The sequence below is a fragment of the Pelophylax lessonae genome, assembly GCF_965119305.1.
Source record: "Pelophylax lessonae genome assembly, chromosome: 10".
Lineage (NCBI taxonomy): Eukaryota > Metazoa > Chordata > Amphibia > Anura > Ranidae > Pelophylax > Pelophylax lessonae.
In genome coordinates this window covers 197847301-197867916 of record NC_138777.1, presented here as the reverse complement: position 1 = coordinate 197867916, position 20616 = coordinate 197847301, and the positions used below count along the sequence as shown (strand labels likewise).

The 20616-nt window shown below is 41.2% G+C and overlaps 1 protein-coding gene across 1 annotated transcript in view; it reads left to right on the top strand.

The window, feature by feature from the left end:
• CDH11 (cadherin 11) overlaps window positions 1–20616 on the top strand; it is a 218964-nt gene that overhangs the window by 151893 nt on the left and 46455 nt on the right. Inside the window, exons 4-5 of the mRNA XM_082270380.1 lie at window positions 2536–2655; window positions 20448–20615. Of these exons, the coding sequence (XP_082126506.1) occupies window positions 2536–2655; window positions 20448–20615 (288 nt within the window). The remainder of the gene's footprint in view (window positions 1–2535; window positions 2656–20447; window position 20616) is intronic.

Sequence of the window (20616 nt, the reverse complement as noted above, 5' to 3'; positions counted from 1 at the left end):
AACGCAATAAGCGTATTTTGATTGGTTTGCGCAAAAGTTTTATGCATATACTAACTACGGGAAAGATTTATGTAATTTCAATAATTTATATGAAATTCTCAAAAATAAAAAGTAAAAATCAAATTTTGTTAACATTTTAGGGCAATTTTGTTTTCTGCTACATATTTTTGGTAAAAAAAATCGCAATAAGCGTATTTTGATTGGTTTGCGCAAAAGTTATTGCGTTTACTAACTACGGGAAAGATTTATGTAATTTCAATAATTTAAATGAAATTCTCAAAAAAAAACGTAAAAATTAATTTTGTTTAACATTTTAGGGCAATTTTGTTTTCTGCTACATATTTTTGGTAAAAAAATCACAATAAGCGTATTTTGATTGGTTTGCGCAAAAGTTATCGCGTTTACTAACTACGGGAAAGATTTATGTCATTTTTATTGTTTTTTTTTTTTTAGAAAGGCAGGCGGCTAATGTAAACAAAGCCGCCTGTCTTTCTCTCCTGTGTAACAGCAGAGATCATACGGTCCTGCTATGTAGGATCGTAGATCTCTGCTGTTACATGAAAAGCCACATCCCTGCACAGTAAGAATCACGCCCCTAGGGACACAATTAACCCCTCCTTCTCCAATAAAGTTAACCCCTTCCCTGCCAGTGTCATTTTAACAATAACAGTGCATATGTATAGCACTGATTACTGTAGTAATGACACTGGTACCCCAAAAGTGTCAAAAATTTCAGTCAAGGGTCTGATCTGTCCGCTGCAATGTCGCAGTTCCGCAAAAAAAATCGCAGATCGCCGCCATTACTCGTTAAAAAAAAAAAACAATAAAAATGTCAAAAATCTTTCCCTTAGTTAGTAAACACAATAACTTTTGCGCAAACCAATCAAAATACTCTTATTAGGATTTATTTTACCAAACATATGTAGCAGAAAACAAATTGGTCTAAAATGTTAAAAAATGTTGATTTTTACATTTTTGGGGGGGAATTTAATAATAAAAAATGTGAAAAATATTGTTATTTTTGCAAAATTGTCGCTTTTTTTTGTTTATAGCGCATGATCAAAAAATCGCACAGGTGATCAAATACCACCAAAAGAAAGCTCTGTTTGTGGGAAAAAAAGGACGTCAATTTCATTTGGGTACAGTGTCGCATGACCGCGCAATTGTCCGTTAAAGTCACACAGTGCCGAATCGCAAAATACCCCCTGGTCAGGAAGGGGGTAAAATCTTAGGTGGATATTTTTAGCATTGATTACTGTAGTAATGTCACTGGTCCCCAAAAAACTGTCAAAAATGTCAGTTAGGTGTCCGATCTGTCCGCTGCAATGTCGCAGTCCTGCTAAAAACCGCAGATCACCGCCATTACTAGAAAAAAAAAAAAATGTCATAAATCTTTCCCCTAGTTTGTGGACGCGATAACTTTTGTGCAAACCAATCAAAATACGCCTATTGTGATTTTTTTTTTAACAAAAATATGTAGCAGAACACAAATTGACCTGAAAGGATGAGAAATTTTGATTTTTATTTTTTTTTTTTGGGGGGGGGGGGGGGGGTGTTATATACCAGAATGTGAAAAATATTGTTTTTTTTTTCTCAGAATTCAAAATCTTTTTTTTGTTTATAGCGCAATAAATAATTAAATAAATCACACAGGTGATCAAATACCACCAAAAGAAAGCACTCTATTTGAGTGAACATAAGGACATCAATTTTATTTTGGTACAGCGTCGCATGACCGCACAATTTTCCGTTAAAATAACGCAGTCATGAATCGCATAAAATGGCCTGGTCATTAAGGGGGGCAAATCCTTCCAGTCGAGAAATGATTAATAAATCAACCTCAAATATTTAATATTGTAAGATGCCCATGGAAGCCATTTTTTTGGGCAGCTCACATTTTTTATTTGCTACTTCCATATTACTATACATCTACTTTCCATATTTATGATGGTATTTAATGTACAGCTTAGATTCTCCCTCTACTCCCTAAAACAAATGCCTTTGAAAGAACAGTAGACTACAATCACTGTGCCACATATGTATAGATATATAATGTTTGTCCCCCTGTGCAACTTTAATTAAGAACTATAAATAAAATCTGATCAAACTCCCTTTATTTTATACTGTCTGCATTTGTCACACATTATAGCCCTCATTAAGATTTAAATTAAAATGCAGTATTCATACATCCAGTTATATATGTGCCCATTCCATGCTTTTATAAAGGTATATTTCTTACTATACAACTAATGATTTTACAGTTCCAGCTATATTTTAATTAATTGCAGTTCATAGCTCCATATGAGCACGTTAGAATCGCACAGATTGATTTTTAAAGCACAGACAATGGTCTTAATTACTGCCAGGCATGCATGCTTAATCTCAAGAGTGCCGCGAGCTTATGCTAGATGTATACCTGTAATTAGTTACTAAAGAGGAGCTTGTATGGTATCTTGGAGGACTAATCAACAGCAATAAGAAGGTTTCGTTCTGGTGAATGATGATGGCTAATAAGATGTTTTCTGCATAATGTAGGTACATCGGTAATCCAGGTCACGGCCTCCGACGCGGACGACCCTACGTATGGAAACAGCGCTAAGCTAGTCTACAGCATTCTTGAAGGACAACCTTATTTCTCAGTGGAAGCACAAACAGGTAAATACATGTATACTCATCTATGTGTATATTTGGAGAAGTAGACCTTACAGAAGTCTGACATGGATTGGGAAGTCCTGGTCCTCACCCTAGCCAAAGGTGCATGGCCTTTCACACCAAAATGGGACAATCCAATGAGAAATAAGACTTTCTGACTTTTGATTTATAGCTCTGGCCATAGTATTCTGAATGAAAAGATTGTTCTAAGTTTGTTCATTTTTCTAATAATTAATGGGTCAAACTGGTGTTTGTTTTCTATCACAGTGATGAGAAAATTTGAACAGGGATAACATTTTTTTCTCAAACCAACACATTTCCAACCGTGTATGTGGTTCCTAATTGGTAAAGTGCATTTATTCCAAAATCAAATGTTAAAAGCAAACTAAATCATTCAACATTCGAATGTTCTGAGAATTTTCATATACATTTTCCTAAGAATTTATATTTGAAATTATATCCATCTATGGCCAGCTAACAAATGTGGTTCCATTATAACCTGTTCAGAGCATATGTTATAATGTTGGAAGCCCTGGAAGTCCTTTTATGGGAAGGACTGGTCAATGGGTTGTACAGGCCAGGAAAGGACTGGTCAATGGGTTGTGCTGGTCAGGGAAGGACTGGTCAATGGGTTGCACAGGTCAGGGATGAACTGGTCAATGGGTTGTGATGGTCAGGGAAGGATTGGTGGTGAATGAGTTGTGCTGGTCAGAGAAGGACTGGTCAATGAGTTGTGCAGGTCAGGAATGAACTGGTCAATGGGTTGTGATGGTCAGGTAAGGACCAGTCAATGAGTTGTGCAGGTGAGGGATGAACTGGTCAATGGGTTGTGATGGTCAGGGAAAACTAGTCAATGTACCGTGCTGGTCAGAGAAGGACTGGTCAATGAGTTGTGCTGGTCAGCAAAGGACTGGTCAATGGGTTGTGCAGGTCAGGGATGAACTGGTCAATGAGTTGTGCTGGTCAAGGAAGGACTGGTTAATGGATTGTGCTGGTCAGGGAAGGACTGGTCAATGGGTTGTGCTGGTCAATAGGGATTCATTTTCATTTCACACTATTGAACATGTTGATGCTTCTGCACACAAAAAAGAGCTACAAAAAGGTTTTATTTGGTACATAAGGTAAAAGTGATAACAATCATGATACACTTTAAGATCAATGAATGATACATAATCGATTATAGTATACAGCTAAAATCGATTATAGTATTCATCCACTTAAGAAAGGAACCTAGGCTGGATCTCATAGATACAGAGACCCAAATGAACATGGGGTTCTCACTAAACTTCCCAACATGTTTCGGAATATAGAAAATTTCTTCTTTAAGGGGGAGTGGGATGAGTGCAATATACTTTAGTCTATAAACATAATGACAGATATATTAGTTTACATAATCATTCAGTATTGGAATAGTATACAGTACTTACAGGTACATTCACATAATTATCACCAAGGAAGCATATACTCACATTGTATGATCAAGTTCAGTAATTACATAATACACCTGGATAAGAAGTGTCTCATTGCATTACAGATTTCCAATAAAAGCAACCAATATATTGGAGAACTGATGGAGAAAGGGAAGTGATAACCAACTGGGTGCACCACAAACCACTTACACAGGAGCTCACAAGGATCACATGAAAGCGAAGGCCATTTCTAGTATTAGAAAATGATATATGCACACATAAGGGGGAGAGCAGGGAGGACCCAGTACAGGTATTTAGAACCTATGTTCTGAGCAAATCTACTCCCCCAAATATTAAAATGGGGGAGAAGGAAAGTGACAGTGCACTATAAGCGCACCATTACAATAGCAAAAGCTGAATAATATCAAGTAATAGAGTAGCTACTTACATTGAAAAGTGGCTAGATAGCAATGGTGTACGTGGATCATGGACAGAGGAACGCCAATCTGGCATGTGGCTGGGTCCTCCTTATATATGTGCATGCAACAAGTGGTATGGGCTAATATGTGGAGTGTCATGAATGGAGGAGATAATCCTGGTACATAGTTGTGGGAAGTGAGTCAGGTCCACCGTGAAGGGGCCCCACACGCCCCCACATCCGTTTCCAATGGACAAATGCCCACATCTTGGTCATCTCCAGGCCTCAGTGAGGCTCATGTTCATACTGCCAGCTCATTGACAGAAAATGTGAAATATATCTACCTAATGGCCAATTATTTAGTCCTAGGCATTTTGCTAATTGACAAACCTCAGGGGTTATATACAATATCTCACAAAAATGAGTACACCCCTCAATTTTTTGGAAATATTTTATTATATCTTTTCATGTGACAACACTGAAGAAATTACACTTTGCTACAATGTAAAGTCATGAGTGTACAGCTTGTGTAACAGTGTACATTTGCTGTCCCCTAAAAATAACTCAACACACAGCCATTAATGTCTAAACAAAAGTAACAAAAGTGAGTACACATTTGGAAATGTCCAAATTGGGCCCAAAGTGTCAATATTTTGTGTGGCCACCATTATTTTCCAGCACTGCCTTATTCCTCTTGGACATGGATTTCCCCAGAGCTTCACAGGTTGCCACTGGAGTCCTCTTCCACTCCTCCATGATGACATCACAAAGCTGGTGGATTTTAGAGACCTTGCGCACCTCCACCTTCCGCTTGAGGATGCCCCACAGATGCTCAATAGGATTTAGGTCTGGAGACATTCTTAGCCAGTCCATTAGCTTTACCCTCAGCTTCTTAAGCAAGGCAGTGGCCATCTTGGAGGTGTTTTTGGGGTCGTTATTATGTTGAAATATTGATTAATATGGCAAGAGACCGCAAGATACCGCGCTCAAATAAATGCAATACATAAATATCAATCCAATGGGTGAAAATACAAATATGAAAAATTAAAATTAAATCAATCCATATTAAAGTGAATCGTGAAAGTCCATGATAAATAAATAGTATATAATTAGTAAAGCAATGTTATAATGTTCAACGTGGTAAAATCCAAGTAAAGTGCTTTTACTGCCTATATTATTGGTTATGGTGGGTAAGAATCATTCACCGACATCCATTTAGTGAGTATGTGCTCTCCTCCACCTCCACCAGATGCACAGCCCACTTACCAGATACCCCTTAGGGTTTGGCGTTTCTATGGTATCTCGCTATGAGACACTTAATAATGAGCATGGTTCCAGGATCCAGATAGCCCTTAAGATATCCACTATGGTCCACTTGGTATTAAGTGAGGTTTTCAGGTTCCCAGCATAGATAAATAGAATGTAGAGAGGCTTAGATTGTAATATTTACGAGCACCATTTATTAAAAATAGTAGTAACTTACATTACAAAGTAAGAAAACCGGCTGGAGAAATTACGATCCAGAACGCCGCTCCGCGTTCCAATTGCGCTCCAAAGGCCAGAAGTGACGTGGTGGCATTCACTGGACCCGACGTATTTCGTCAGTGTGCGTCTGACGTCATCAGGAGTCACATCTGATGACATCAAATGCACACTGACGAAACGCGGGCTATCTGGATCCTGGAACCATGCTCATTATTGAGTGTCTCATAGCGGGATACCATAGAAACGCTAAGGGGTATCTGGTAAGTGGGCTGTGCATGCGGTGGAGGAGAGCACATACCCACTAAATGGATGTCGGTGAATGATTATTACCCACCATAACCAATAAAATAGGCACTAAAAGCACTTTACTTGGATTTTGCCACGTTGAACATTATAACATTATTTATTACTAATTATATACTATTTATTTATTTATCATGGACTTTCACGATTCACTTTAATATGGATTGATTTATTTTGAATTTTTTTATATTTGTATTTTTACCCATTGGATTGATATTTATTTATTGTATTTTTTTGAGCGCGGTCTCTTGCCAAATTAATTAATCATCAACTTTACTGTTGTCCGAACGAGCGGCTCAAATACATGGTATTCACAATATATTATTTCACTATTATATAATCACTTAATATATTTATCCATTTATTCCCAATATTTATTCACATCATTTATATGAATCAGGTTGATAATGTTCCTTGATTTTGTTTTATTTATCACGTTAAATGAATCACGTTTCTATATATTGATTTCTGCTCGATAATTTTTATCCTGTGCGCAACTGCTCCAGGGTAATTAATTACCCAAAATATTTTAATGTTGGAATATTGCCCAGCAGCCCAGTCTCCGAAGGGAGGGGATCATGCTCTGCTTCAGTATGTCACAGTACATGTTGACATTCATAGTTCCCTTAATGAACTGTAGCTCCCCAGTGCCGGAAACACTCATGCAGCCCCAGACCATGACACTCCCACCACCATGCTTGACTGTAGGCAAGACACACTTGTCTTTGTACTCCTCACCTGGTTGCCGCCACACATGCTTGACACCATCTGAACCAAATACGTTTATCTTGGTCTCATCAGACCACAGGACATGGTTTCCGGTAATCAATGTCCTTAGTCTGCTTGTCTTCAGCAAACTGTTTGCGAGCTTTATTGTGCATCATCTTTAGAAAAGGCTTCCTTCTGGGATGACAGCAATGCAGACCAATTTGATGCAGTGTGCGGTGTATGGTCTGAGCACTGACAGGCTGACCCCCAACCCTTCATCCTCTGCAGCAATGCTGGCAGCACTCATACGTCTATTTCCCAAAGACAACCTCTAGATATGACGCTGAGCATGTGCACTCAACTTCTTTGTTCACCATGGCGAGGCCTGTTCTGAGTGCGACCTGTCCTGTTAAACCGCTGTATGGTCTTGGCCACCGTGCTGCAGCTCAGTTTCAGGGTCTTGGCAATCTTCTTATTGCAAAGGCCATCTTTATGTAGAGCAGGGGTGGGGAACCTACGTCTCGGGGGCCGTATGCAGCCCTCAAAGTCATTTGGTCCGGCCCCCCGTTCAGCTGAGTCTGTGTCTCTCAGCTGATCTGTCAGAACGGAGCCGATGCTTCCTGTATAGTTCCGGCTCCATTGTGACAGTCTGAGTGAGTCACAGGCGGAGTGATATCAAATGCACTCCGCCTGTTACCAATACAGGAAACCTCTTCCTCCAGCGCGGCGCCGCTGCTAGCCATCATTTCCCGCCAGCAGCACACACAGCAGTACCAGCCAGAGCCAGCAGTACCAGCCAGAACCAGCAGTACTCACAGCAGTACCAGCCAGAGCCAGCAGTACTCACAGCAGTATAAGCCAGAGCCAGCAGTACCAGCCACAACAAGCAGTACCCACAGCAGTAGCAGCCAGAGTCAGCAGTACCCACAACAGAACCAGCAGTATCCACAGCAGTACCAGCCAGAGCCAGTAGTACCCACAGCAGTGCCAGCCAGAGTCAGCAGTAACCACAACAGTACCAGCCAGCAGTACCTACAGCACAGTACCAGCCAGCAGTAACCACAGCAATACCAGCCAGCAGTACCCACAGCAATACCAGCCAGCAGTACCAGCCTGAGCCAGCAGTACGAGCCCGTAGTACCAGCCTGAGCCAGCAGTACCAGCCAGCAGTACCCACAGCACAGTACCAGCCAGCAGTACCTACAGCACAGTACCAGCCTGAATCAGCAATACCCACAGCAGTACCAGCCTGAGCCAGCAGTACCAGCCAGCTGTACCCACCAGCAGTACCAGCCAGCTATTCCCACCAGCATTACCCGCCAGCAGTTCTTTTCAAAACTTACCACCACAAAGTCGACTGCGCTCCAGACTGACCGACGCAAACCTGGAAAACCAGTTGCGAGTAGCAACATCATCAATACCAGCTAACATCACACACCTCACCAAAGAGAAGCAGTTGCAGCCATCACATTAGGGGTGAGTTAATTAAATGTTTGACCAAATATAACAGGCACATTTTTAAGTTGATAATTTTGTACGGCCCCCGAATGATTTTATAAATACCCAAATGGCCCTTGGCAGAAAAAAGGTTCCCTACCCCTGATGTAGAGCAACAATCCTTTTTTTTCAGATCCTCAGAGAGTTCTTTGTCATGAGGTGCCATGTTGAACTTCTAGTGACCAGTATGAGAGAGTGAGAGCAATAACACCAAATTTAACACACCTGCTCCCCATTCACACCTGAGACCTTGTAACACTAACGAGTCACATGACACCGGGGAGAGAAAATGGCTAATTGAGCCCAATTTGGACATTTTGATTTAGGGGTGTACTCACTTTTGTTGCCAGCGGTTTAGACATTAATGGCTGTGTGTTGAGTTATTTTGAGGGGACAACAAATTTACACTGTTATACAAGCTGTACACTCACTACTTTACATTGTAGCAAATTGTCATTTCTTTAGTGTTGTCACATGAAAAGATATAATAAAATATTTACAAAAAGGTGAGGGGTGTACTCACTTTTGTGAGATACTGTACCTTTTGAACTGTGAATGTGGCTGCTTCTATGTGGGGAAAACCATCCAGAAATTCTAGCAGCGGATCTACTGTCACATATTTAGTATGCGCAAAAGTGATCCTGAACTCCCCTTAGGCAGGCACGTTGCACACATACATGCTAGACATTTCCCCTCAGTGTCCTTTGTAGTTTTGGATCGAATCCACCCCAGCTCCTGAGGTGGAGACCTCAACAAGACCCTCCTCAAACGTGAACTGCAAAGGATTTCCAAACTTAATGCTACCTCACCTCCAGGCCTCAATGAGGCCTTTAATTTTAAACATTTCCTCCAAGGATTTACCTCTGGAGGTTTTGAAAAAGACCTCTGAGATACGCATTTTCATTGTCTCTATGGGGTATGTGTGCTTACCATCAAATGTAAGGACCTTCACCTTTCACAAGTAGCTGCTGTTGTTGGTTCTTATTATACTGTTTCTTTTCCTTGTTTTGATTTTTCCATTATGCAATGTTCCCCCTTGTTTTCCCTTGCCTTTTAGCCTCAGTACTGATTCAACATATGTCATCTATGTCATTTGATTTGTCATCTAGCTCAACTATAGTACCTTGGAATGTTTTGTTTATTATTATTTTTCATTTTTGATTGTTACTCCTTTATACATGCCTCCTTGCATTCCTATTTTCAGACACGGGGTGCAGCTGCTGCCCATGCCGGTGCTCCCTGGCACGCAAAGACCTACGCGTGTTCTTACACGCCTGGGGCCTGATTGGCTCGCGCTGTTGGTGGGCATCTGCCAGCCTGAGCATGCACACCGTCTTCCCTGTCACTGGTTGATGACGCGGCCCTATTTTGCGTGTCGGTGGCCCAATGACGTCTGGCACTGGCGCGTGGCGCATGCGCGGCAGTGCCAGACACCGCTTGACCAGGGGACTCGCTTCCCACACCTATGTACCAGGATCATCTAATGTTCCTCCATTCATGACACTCCACACATTAGCCCATACCACTTGTTGCATGCACATATATAAGGGGGACCCAGCCACATGTCAGATTGTCATTCATCTGTCCATGATCCATGTACTCCATTGCTATCTAGCCACCTTTCAATGTATGTAGCTACTCTATTACTTGATATTATTCAGCTTTTGCTATTGTAATGGCGTGCTTATAGCGCACTGTCACTTTCCCTCTCCCCCATCTTAATATTTGGGGGGTAGATTTGCTTAGAACATAGGTTCTAAATACCCGTACTGGGTCCTCCCTGCTCTCCCCCTTATGTGTGCATATATCTTTTTCTAATACTAGGAATGGCCTTCGCTTTCATGTGATCCTCGTGAGCATCTGCGTACGTGGTTTGTGGTGCACCCAGTTGCTTATCACTTCCCTTTCTCCATCAGTGCTCCAATGTATTGGTTGCTTTTATTAGAAGTCTGTAATGCAATGGGAGACGTCTCATCCAGGTGTATTAAGTAATTACTGAACTTGATCATACAATGTGAGTATATGCTTCCTTGATGATAATTATGTGAATTTACCTGTAAATATACTATTCCCATACTGAATGATTATGTATACTAATATATAGGGCTTTTTTCAGCTGGAACTTGGTGGAACTCAGTTCCACCACCTTTGGCTCAGGCCTTCTGCTCCCTGCTCATCACTATCACTTGTGAACACAGAGGTGTGGCTTCCTGTGGTTTCCAAGTGCAGTATGGGGACAAAGGAGATGCCAGTGCTTGGGGTGTAGTGGGAATTCTGACACCCCCACTGGATGATCTCCCTGCAAGTGAGAGAGGCAAAGCCATTTACAGTGTGAGGGGAGGTACTAGAGAAGAAGAGGGGTAAAAATGAGATGTGGATGGGGGATGCAGAGGTAAGCAGCTGTGGAAGAAGGCTGAACTCTGCACTAAGTGTGTAGCACACCCCTGAACTCTGCACTCTGTGTGTAGCTAACCCCTGAACTCTGCACTATGTACGTAACACTCTCCCAAACTCTGCACGTAGCACACCCCTGAACTCTGCACTCTGTGTGTAGCACACCCCTGAACTCTGCACTATGTACATAGCACTCTACTGAACTCTACACGTAGCACACCCCTGAACTCTGCACTCTGTGTGTAGCGCACCCCTGAACTCTGCACTATGTACGTAGCACTCTCCCAAACTCTGCACGTACCACACCCCTGAACTCTGCACTATGTGTGTAACACACCCCTGAACTCTGCACTATGTACATAGCACTCTCTCAAACACTGCACGTAGCACACCCCTGAACTCAGCACTCTGTGTGTAGCGCACCCCTGAACTCTGCACCCTGTGTGTAGCGCACCCCTGAACTCTGCACTATGTACATAGCACTCTCTCAAACTCTGCACGTAGCACACCCCTGAACTCCGCACTCTGTGTAACCCCAGCAAACTCTGCACTCTGCACTGTACATAATGCACTCCAGGTCTTTAATGCTCCTTTAAAACCCTCCCACTGTTAGTGATATTTTGACCAGTTTGGGGAGGAGGTTTTGGGGGGGGGGGGTCGTGGTTGAGTTCCTGCACCTTTTTTCGAAGAAGAAAAGTCCTGCTAATATATCTGTCATTATGTTTATAGACTAAAGTATATTGCACTCATCCCACTCCCCCTTGAGGAAGAAATTTTCTATATTTCGAAACAGGTTGGGGAACTTAGTGAGAACCCCATGTTCATTTGGGTCTCTGCATCCAAGAGATCCAACCTGGGTTCTTTTCTTAAGTGGATGATATTAGCTGTATACAATAATGTATGATGATTCATTCATTGTTCTTAAAGTGTATCGTGATTTTTATCACTTTTACTCTATGTACCAAAAAAAAACTTTTTGATTTTATACCTGCATTTTGACACTACTTACTGACGTTAAAGTCCCAATAGGGTTCCTTTGTCTTTTTGTTCAGTATCTTGTGGCAGAGAGTCTGTGACTCACATCAACACTAACCTTGAATGTTCCTCCTATTGCACCCTTTAAAGCTATAACAGCTTCAACTCTTCTGGGAAAGCTGTCCACAAGGCTTAGGAGTGTGTCTAAGGGAATGTTTGACCATTCTTCCAGAAGCGCATTTGTGAGGTCAGGCACTGATGTTGGACGAGAAGGCCTGGCTCGCAGTCTCAGCTCTAATTCATCCCAAAGGGGTTGAGGTTAGAACTCTGTGCAGGACAGTCAAGTTCCTCCACCTGAAACTCGCTCATCGGTGTCTTTATGGACCTTGCTTTGTCCACTGGTGCTCAGTCATGTTGGAACAGGAAGGGGCCATCCCCAAACTGTTCCCACAAAGTTGGGAGCATAAAATTGTCCAAAATGTTTTGGTATGCTGATGCCTTAAGTGTTCCCTTCATTGGAACTAAGGGGCCAAACCCAACCCCTGAAAAACAACCCCACACCATAATCCCCTCCTTCACCAAATAGTTTGGACCAGTGCACAAAGCAAGGCCCATAAAGACATGGATGCACAAGTTTGGGGTGGAGGAACTTGACTGGCCTTCACAGAGTCCTGACCTCAACCAGATAGAACACCTTTGGGATGAATTAGAGCAGAGACTGCGAGCCAGGCCTTCTCGTTCAAGTACGCTTCTGGAAGAATGGTCAAACATTCCCATAGACACACTCCTAAACCTTGTGGACAGCCCTCCCAGAAGAGTTGAAGCTGTTATAGCTGTAAAGGGTGGGCCAACTCCATATTAAACCCTACTGACTAAGACTGGAGTGCCTATAAAGTCCATGTGCGTGTAAAGGCAGGCGTCCCAATACTTTTGGTAATATAGTGTATATGCAAGGCTTCCACAGTGCAAATTTAAAAGAGTCCTGTGCGTTTTCTGAATACTGCAGTGAATTCAGGTGTGAATTCCAAGTTCATTGAGTCCTATGGGAACGCTTTTGAATCCCACATGAGTTCAGTTGTGTTCAGGGTTCAGTTCAGGATTTCAGCACAGATTGGTCTTGTACTACAGGAGCTGACACTCTTTATCTACTATGTATTGTCCAGCACTGAAAACGCAGCTGTGACAAAAATCAGGTCCTGAGCCTTGCAAATTGGCATCAGAACCACATCAAAAATGGACCCTAACTGCTTTTTATTCGCAGTGAAAACTGACATACAATTCACACCGGACATGTGTGAATCCAGAACAAATGAAAACAATAGACCTGCGCTTATTAGGATAATGTATAGAAAAACAGCTGACACGATTTACATTTTTTAAATGCAGTAAACTATAACCCATGGCATGTGTTTGACCCAAGACTGCTGATGGGGGGGGACCACCAGTCCTGTAGGGGGCCTGGGCCCACAGGGGGGCCCCAACAGCATGGAGAATTGGTGCTGCTGGGCTGGAAGGCAATCAGGGCTGCTGTTAGAAATCACGGGGCCCTGTACAGCCCACCTGACAGGACCCCCCCGAATATATCAAGACAATATTTTCACTAAAAATACACTAAAATCATTATTAGCGGACACAAACATAACAAAGAACCTGAATTAGCCCTTTTTAATTGTTTTTCACATTTTTACATGTTTACAATTATTTTATTTTACAATTTTTTTATTATTACAATGCATCATTTTTTTTATTTTTTTTTTACAAAATGTTATATTTTTACAGGACAGGGAAGCCTACAGCACTGTGGGGAGGGGGAGGGGAACAGCACAGTGGAAGAGGGGACACACAGGGGGGGAGTCAGAAGCAGGCAGAACAGGGAGGGGGATCGGCGTCAGAGAAGTAATTACAGGAACGATGCCCTGTGCCTGTGTCTCTCCCTGCAGCAGCTGAAAGCTGGCAAGAGGGGGAGAAACTGGCTTTCAGCTGCTGCATAGAGCCGCACAGGGCTTCCTTCTGTAATCACCCCTCTGCCCCACCGCACCGATTCCCTGTGCTGTTGGGGCCCCCCTGTGTGCTCAAGCCCCCTTCAGGAGGACTGGTGGCCCCCCCCCTATCAGCGGCCCTGGAGGGAATTACAGAACGAAGCCTTGTGCTGCTCTCTCTGCAGCAGCTGAAAGCCAGTTTCCCCCCTCCTGTCCTGTGTCTCTCTCCTCTCAGCTGCTGCGGGGAGAGAGACACAGACACAGGGCATCGTTCCTGTCGTTGCTTCTCTGACACCGATCCCTCTCCCTGTTCTACCTGCTTTTGATCCCCCCCTCCCCATGTGCTCCCCTTTCACTGCGCCACCCCCCCCCCCCCCCCCCCAGAGTGCTGCAGGCTTCCCTGTCCTGTAAAAAATTAACAAATTCTAAAAACTAAATTATAATTAAACATTGTAATAAATAATTTAAAAAAATTGTAAAATAAAATAATTGTAAACATTTTTAACATTTAATTTTTTTTTTAATGTTAAAAATGTTTATAATTATTTTATTTTACAATTTGCATATTAAAAATAAAATTGAATAAGGCTCCATTCACACCAGCGCGACTTGTCAGGCGACTTGTCAGCCTGACAAGTCGCGCTCCCTCGCGGTCCATTGACTGCTACAGGACCCGTTCTAATAGGAGCGACACAAGTCGCTCCGACTTAGAAAAAGGGTCCTGTACTACTTCGGGGCGACCTCAGAGCAACTTGCATAGACTTCCATTATGTGAAGTCCATGCAAGTCGCTCTGAAGTCGTGGTGCATGGGAATGCACAAGTCGCCCCCAAAGTAATACAGAGTCGTGCCGCCCCAGTGTGAACTGAGTCTTAGGATAAAATTAAAATAAATAAAATAAAATTATATGTTTTTTTTTTGTGTGTGTGTGTAGTGTAAAAAAAAAACAATAATTAAACATTGTAATAAATAATTAAAAAAAAAAAAAAATTAAAATAAAATATTTGTAAACATAAATTTTTTTTAATGTTAAAAATGTTTACAATTATTTTATTTTACAATTTTTATATTAAAATTTAATTAAAATAAAATAAAATTAAAATTATGTTTTTTTTTGTGAGTGTAATGTAAAAAACAATTAAAAAGGGCTAATTCACACAGGCTCTCTGTTATCTTTGTGTCCGCTAATAATGATAGTGTATTTTTAGTGAAAATATTGTGTTGATATATTCGGGGGGGGGGGGGAGGGGATTGTACAAGGCCCAGTGTTTTCTAACAGCACCCCTGCGTGCGTCGCGTTCTGCTCTGCAAGTGATGTCATAGTGCACTGAGAGGTCATTGTAGATCACTCTCTACCATGAGTTCTGGTAATAATCAGTAAAATGCCACCAGATGCAAAAATGTCAATGGGCCATCAAAGAGCAATCTACTCCTCTCTTTATGCCAGCCCAAAGCACAACTATATGTTTACCACACCATAAAATGTAGAAAGGTGATTCATAAACATAGCCAATATGACTGAGAGCTATAGACGGAAAACACAACACATAATACAATGTTTAAACATAAGAAATAGATGGATTGGTTGGATTATTTCGTGTTTCAAGAATTCACATCTTCTGTTCTTGCAGTTGTAAAGAATCAATTCCTGGAGATTGTACTTTGAAAGAACTCCCATTTTTGTCGAGAAAACAATGGTTAACAAAAGCAAAGTTGCATTTCAGGACTATTTGTCGGTCGTTCATTTCTGTAAGCTAACAAAAGCAGCATGAGTAATCTAGGCTACTCTATTCTTATTGCATTAAATGCTCATTACAATAGAAATCACACTGGAATTCTATTGCAGCTACTTAATAAAAGTAACACCCTGGGTCGGCAGTTTTTTTCATTTTGGAATTTACCTTTCAGTTGCTATGGCAATCCAAATCTAAAATAAAGGTACAGGTTAGTGCACATATTTTCAGTGTGATCAAACAAAATATATATATATTTAATCTTGTAACTTTTTTTGGGTTACTTTTATTCAGGGCTTTTTTTCTCAAAGAATAGGTGCAGAGTCACCCCTTGTCTCTGCCCCGTATCCACCTCCCAGCACCGTCCCTTGGTTACAACCCCTACCCACCTTTCAATACTGACCCTTTTAGGGAACACAAACATTTGTGGTGCTAGGTAATTTGTATGTAAAAAGCAGTAAAATAGATCCCCGCCAGCCAGCAACAATAGACCCCTCCCCCATCAACAATAGATTCCCCCCCCCCCCCAGCAACAATGGACCTCTTGCAACATTATACCCTCCCCCAGCAACAATAGACCCCAGGCAGCAACAACAAATATCCTCACAGCCAGCAACAATAGACTCCTACCTCAACAGTAGATTCCTCCTAGCAACAACTGACCCCACAGCAACATAAGACCCATCTGCAGCAACAATAGATCCCCCACCAGCAAAAATAGACCTCGATCAATAGACCCTGCAGCACAATCCAGAACCTCTTGCCATTACATGCATTCAGTGCTGGAGGTGCCGGAACTGCGCTCCCCCGCGTTCCCACTGAAAAAAAGCCCTGGCTTCATTTTATTTTAGGGGTTTTACGTTTTTAAAGTGTTTGCAACCTAAAAAAATAAAAAAAAAATTGCTACTGCCTCTTTTACACCTGAGCGTATCGTTTTCAGGCGTTTTTTGGGCATTTTTGTAGGCATTTTTTTCTATAGTTTTTTGGGTGTTTCTCTTGCATTTGTTGGACGTTTTATGAGCATTTTTTGGAGCGTTTTTTTGCAGGCGTTTTGATTTATGTAAAAAAATGAGTGTGTTAAAAGGGGTGGGGACCACCAGTGTGTTTGAAAAACGCCCGTGAAAAGCCGATAACGGCGTTTTAATGTATTCCTATGGGACCAGAACAGCTCTTGATCAGCCCAAAAAGAAGCTCCTGTACTTTTTTGAGCTACAGGCGTTTCGCTTTAGGGGACAAAATGCTCAGATGTGAACAGGGGCCATTGAAATGAATGGGATTCTGATTTGATTGTTGGGCGTTTTGTATTTTCACAGATGAGCGTTTTATGGGCTGAAAAACGCTCAGGTGGGAACAGGGCCTATAGCAATTTAATACGTTTGTGAATATTGCCATTTTATTGAGCCTGTGTTGTGCAATACCTGGTTGATCCTGCCTGTGCACCTCCTTCTGAGAGTGAGCTGACCACACTAGCATGGATGCTAATCCATGCTAGCGTGGTCAGTTTACGTCCTGTGTCATGCCGCTGCTAATACAGGCATGCTATGCTAGAGTACAGTGTGCGTGTATCGCCCGTTGTCTGTGGAAAGCCACACCCCTTCTAGCCACACCCCCTCCAGAGGCTACTCCCTTCTTCTCACTGCATTCAGCTGGGGAAAGGGGGAACTGACATGGCTGCCGGTGTTCTGCAACTTGCCAAAATCTCCAACCTTGTCACTCTCTGTGACTCTCCTGCAGCAATAAATGGAGATTTCGGCTGCTTTTTTACAGAACACCGGCAGTTTATACATTACAGTACAGGATGAGGGGACTGTTTTGATAGAACACCAGGTAAGGAGGGAAAAAGGGGTTGCCGCCTTGGAGGCGACCATGTTGTTGGTTATTAAAGGGCAGATTAACAATATCCACTTAGTATATCATGCATCATAGTGTATACGCTGCCAGTGTTCTGTGAAAACACCAACTCGTCGAAATCTCCAATTATTGCTGCTGGAGAGTCACTGGAAGTGACGTGGTTGGAGATTTTGGCGAGTTGGAGTTTTCGGCAGAACCCCGGGTCTGCCTGTGTTTCAATGCTATAGAAACACAGATGCTCAGCAGCAACATAATTTCCTGCAATGGCGTCACACCCTGTTCTCTTGGCACGCCCACCAGCAGGTCCAAGGATCACCTATTAAACTAGAGGTATCATGTGACCTGCAATTTTGCAAAGAATAATGCTATAGCCGCATAGGTAAAAAAAAAAACTGCATTAAGCATACTGTAGCATTTATACTTGGGATTTTGGGTCTGTCGTTATTTTAATTAGCAACCACTTTAAACTGATGGTTTATGCCCTTGGTAATTTCTTTCTATCTATTGAAATTTTTTTTTTTTTTTTGATAATAATTAAACAATTAAAATATGTACACATGATAAAGGATCCCCAGAGCGCTGTGGGTTTTCTAAAGTGAGAGCACAGTAGAAGCTGTTCCCTCAATCAAGGGGAACCTTCAAGGTAAAGGGATAGAGGGAAATGAATCCTTCGTCTGAGTCTTAAGCTGGCCATAAACTAGCCGAAAAATCGTTCAAACTAATTTCTGAAAAACTAAATATTGGCCGTGAGAGCAGACAATCGTGTCATCATGTAATGACTGAATTTTGAATGATAAATCGTTCAATGGACATAAATTAATTTGTTTTTCATTCAGTTTGTCACATATGCCTAGTGCAAACAGTTCGGACGAGAAACACATTAATCATTCAGTTTATCATTCGTTCGGCAGAATTTTCCAAACGATTTTTAGGCTCTGAAAAGTTAAAACCGATTTTCTATTTGTGCCCATTAACTGGACGAAATACGAACGAAGGGACCAAATGACAGATTTTCGAACAATTTTTCGGCTAGCGTATGGCCTGCATTAGGGTTTGATTTATTAAAACTGGAGAATGCTAAATCTGAAGCAGCTTTGCATGGAACCCAATCAGCTTCCAGGTTTTTTTTTTTGTCAAAGCTTAATTAAACAAGCTGAAGTTAGAAGCTGATTGGATACTACGCACAGCTGCACCAATTTTTGTTTTTTGTTTTCTCTAGTTTTCACCAATCAACCCCTTTAGAGTCCCCTTTTTCTTCAGCTATTGAGCTCTGTAAGCAACAGATTTTTACTACAGGGTAAGTAAGCATAGCTTAAAAGCATGTGTGCCTCATCTACTAGCTGAACATGAAAATGCACAATATTGGTAAGCAAAATTTCAAAATTACTTTACAAATAAAAATAAAAAAAGAAAAACATTATTTAGCACTGACCATAATATACAATGAAAATGTGCAAACCCACAAAACCTTCCCTGTAACTCAAACCTATCTTATACCATGCAGAGGAAAGCAACAGGGTCATTTTAGGTTCTCCCACCCAGAGACATGTGTTTGCCTACCTTCATTCGATTGACCTCCATTTAGCTGACAAGAGCAAAGAGAATGCCTGGTTCTTTGGGGTACAAGGGTGCATGAGGCTCATTGCTCTTAGGATTGGTTATTGGTCCTGTCAGATGTGAGCAGAAAGTGTCACTAGACATTTGCTAGTTCCAAATAGAGTGCCTCGAGGCTCACACCATCCTTTCCTTGCCTTCCAGTGGTTGAATGGAATGGCAGGACAGTGAAGGAGAGGTAAGTGTGCGCTGCTGGGGAGAGGGGCACCTGTTGCTTTGCCCTTAATGATTAAATAAAGGTCAGGTCTAATTTGTTTTTCGAGAGGCTCCCTTTCTTCCTCCATGGCCTTCATTTCTATAAGTCAGAATGGTCATTTTCTATCAGCTTTGTCATAGGCAGTGACACAAAAAACGGTATGCAGCTGGTGCATATCTTAGGCAAACAAGGCAAACAGAGGGATTTAGAAGGTTGCTATAAAGCGCAATATAAATTTTGAAAATATGCTGCCCATATGGTTTGCTTTTGGCACTTCAGATTGCATATATATATATATATATATATATATATATATATATATATATATATATATATATATATATATATATGTATGCATATATATATATATATATATATATAAAATAAAAAATGGCCACATACCACTACATACTTAAAGGAAAATATTAGTGTAGTGGAGCATGGATCACTTTGAGGGGACACGTGGATAAAACAAATTATATTCATTTGGAGCACGGATCACTTTGAGGGGACACATGGATAAATCAAACCCTTTAAAAATAATATGAACTTTTATTTATATTTTTTATAAATTATATATTTTTATATATATATTTTATATTTTTTTTTTTGAAGTCACATTTATTGTGAAGTCTTCAAATGTGAAGTCACATTTTCATTTCACTATACTAATATTTTTGTATAAGCTCTTTATTATTTGGCACTTTTGATGTATTCTAATATCATATTGAGTACATAGCTTTATGCTATACGCATTTTGGAATATATAACAAATTGCACAATTGTCTATTATTTGCACTTTGGAGACACGTTTGCACTTTATAACACTTCAGTCACTTTATCTTCAAATATTTATATGGTTTATAATATATTTACATCTGGATTGTGTATTAAGGGTAATAGCGCCTCACCATCACGTACTTACTGTATTTAAGCATACACTTAAATTGATGGCGACATTACTAGGTTTACAAACTTGAGCACAAGGGTAGGCGCTGTATTCTTAACCCGTCTCAATTATTAAGAAATGTCTTGTGTGTCACACTTCTCAGGTGGCAGTGGTACACATTTAGACAATCTGAAATAATGATGTAACCTACATTAATCAATGCGGTAAATACTAGGCTTTGCTAACCTGCCCTATAAACATGCTCTAATCCAATTGTTTTCTGTGTTCAGCAAACCCAAGGCTTTTTTCATCAGTTACATTTCTTTTTTTTATTAATCATTCCAGGAATTATCAGGACGGCACTTCCGAATATGGACAGAGAAGCCAAGGAGCAATACCACGTTGTCATTCAAGCAAAAGATATGGGTGGTCATATGGGAGGACTCTCAGGGACAACCAAAGTGACAATAACTTTGACAGATGTCAACGACAACCCACCAAAGTTCCCTCAAAG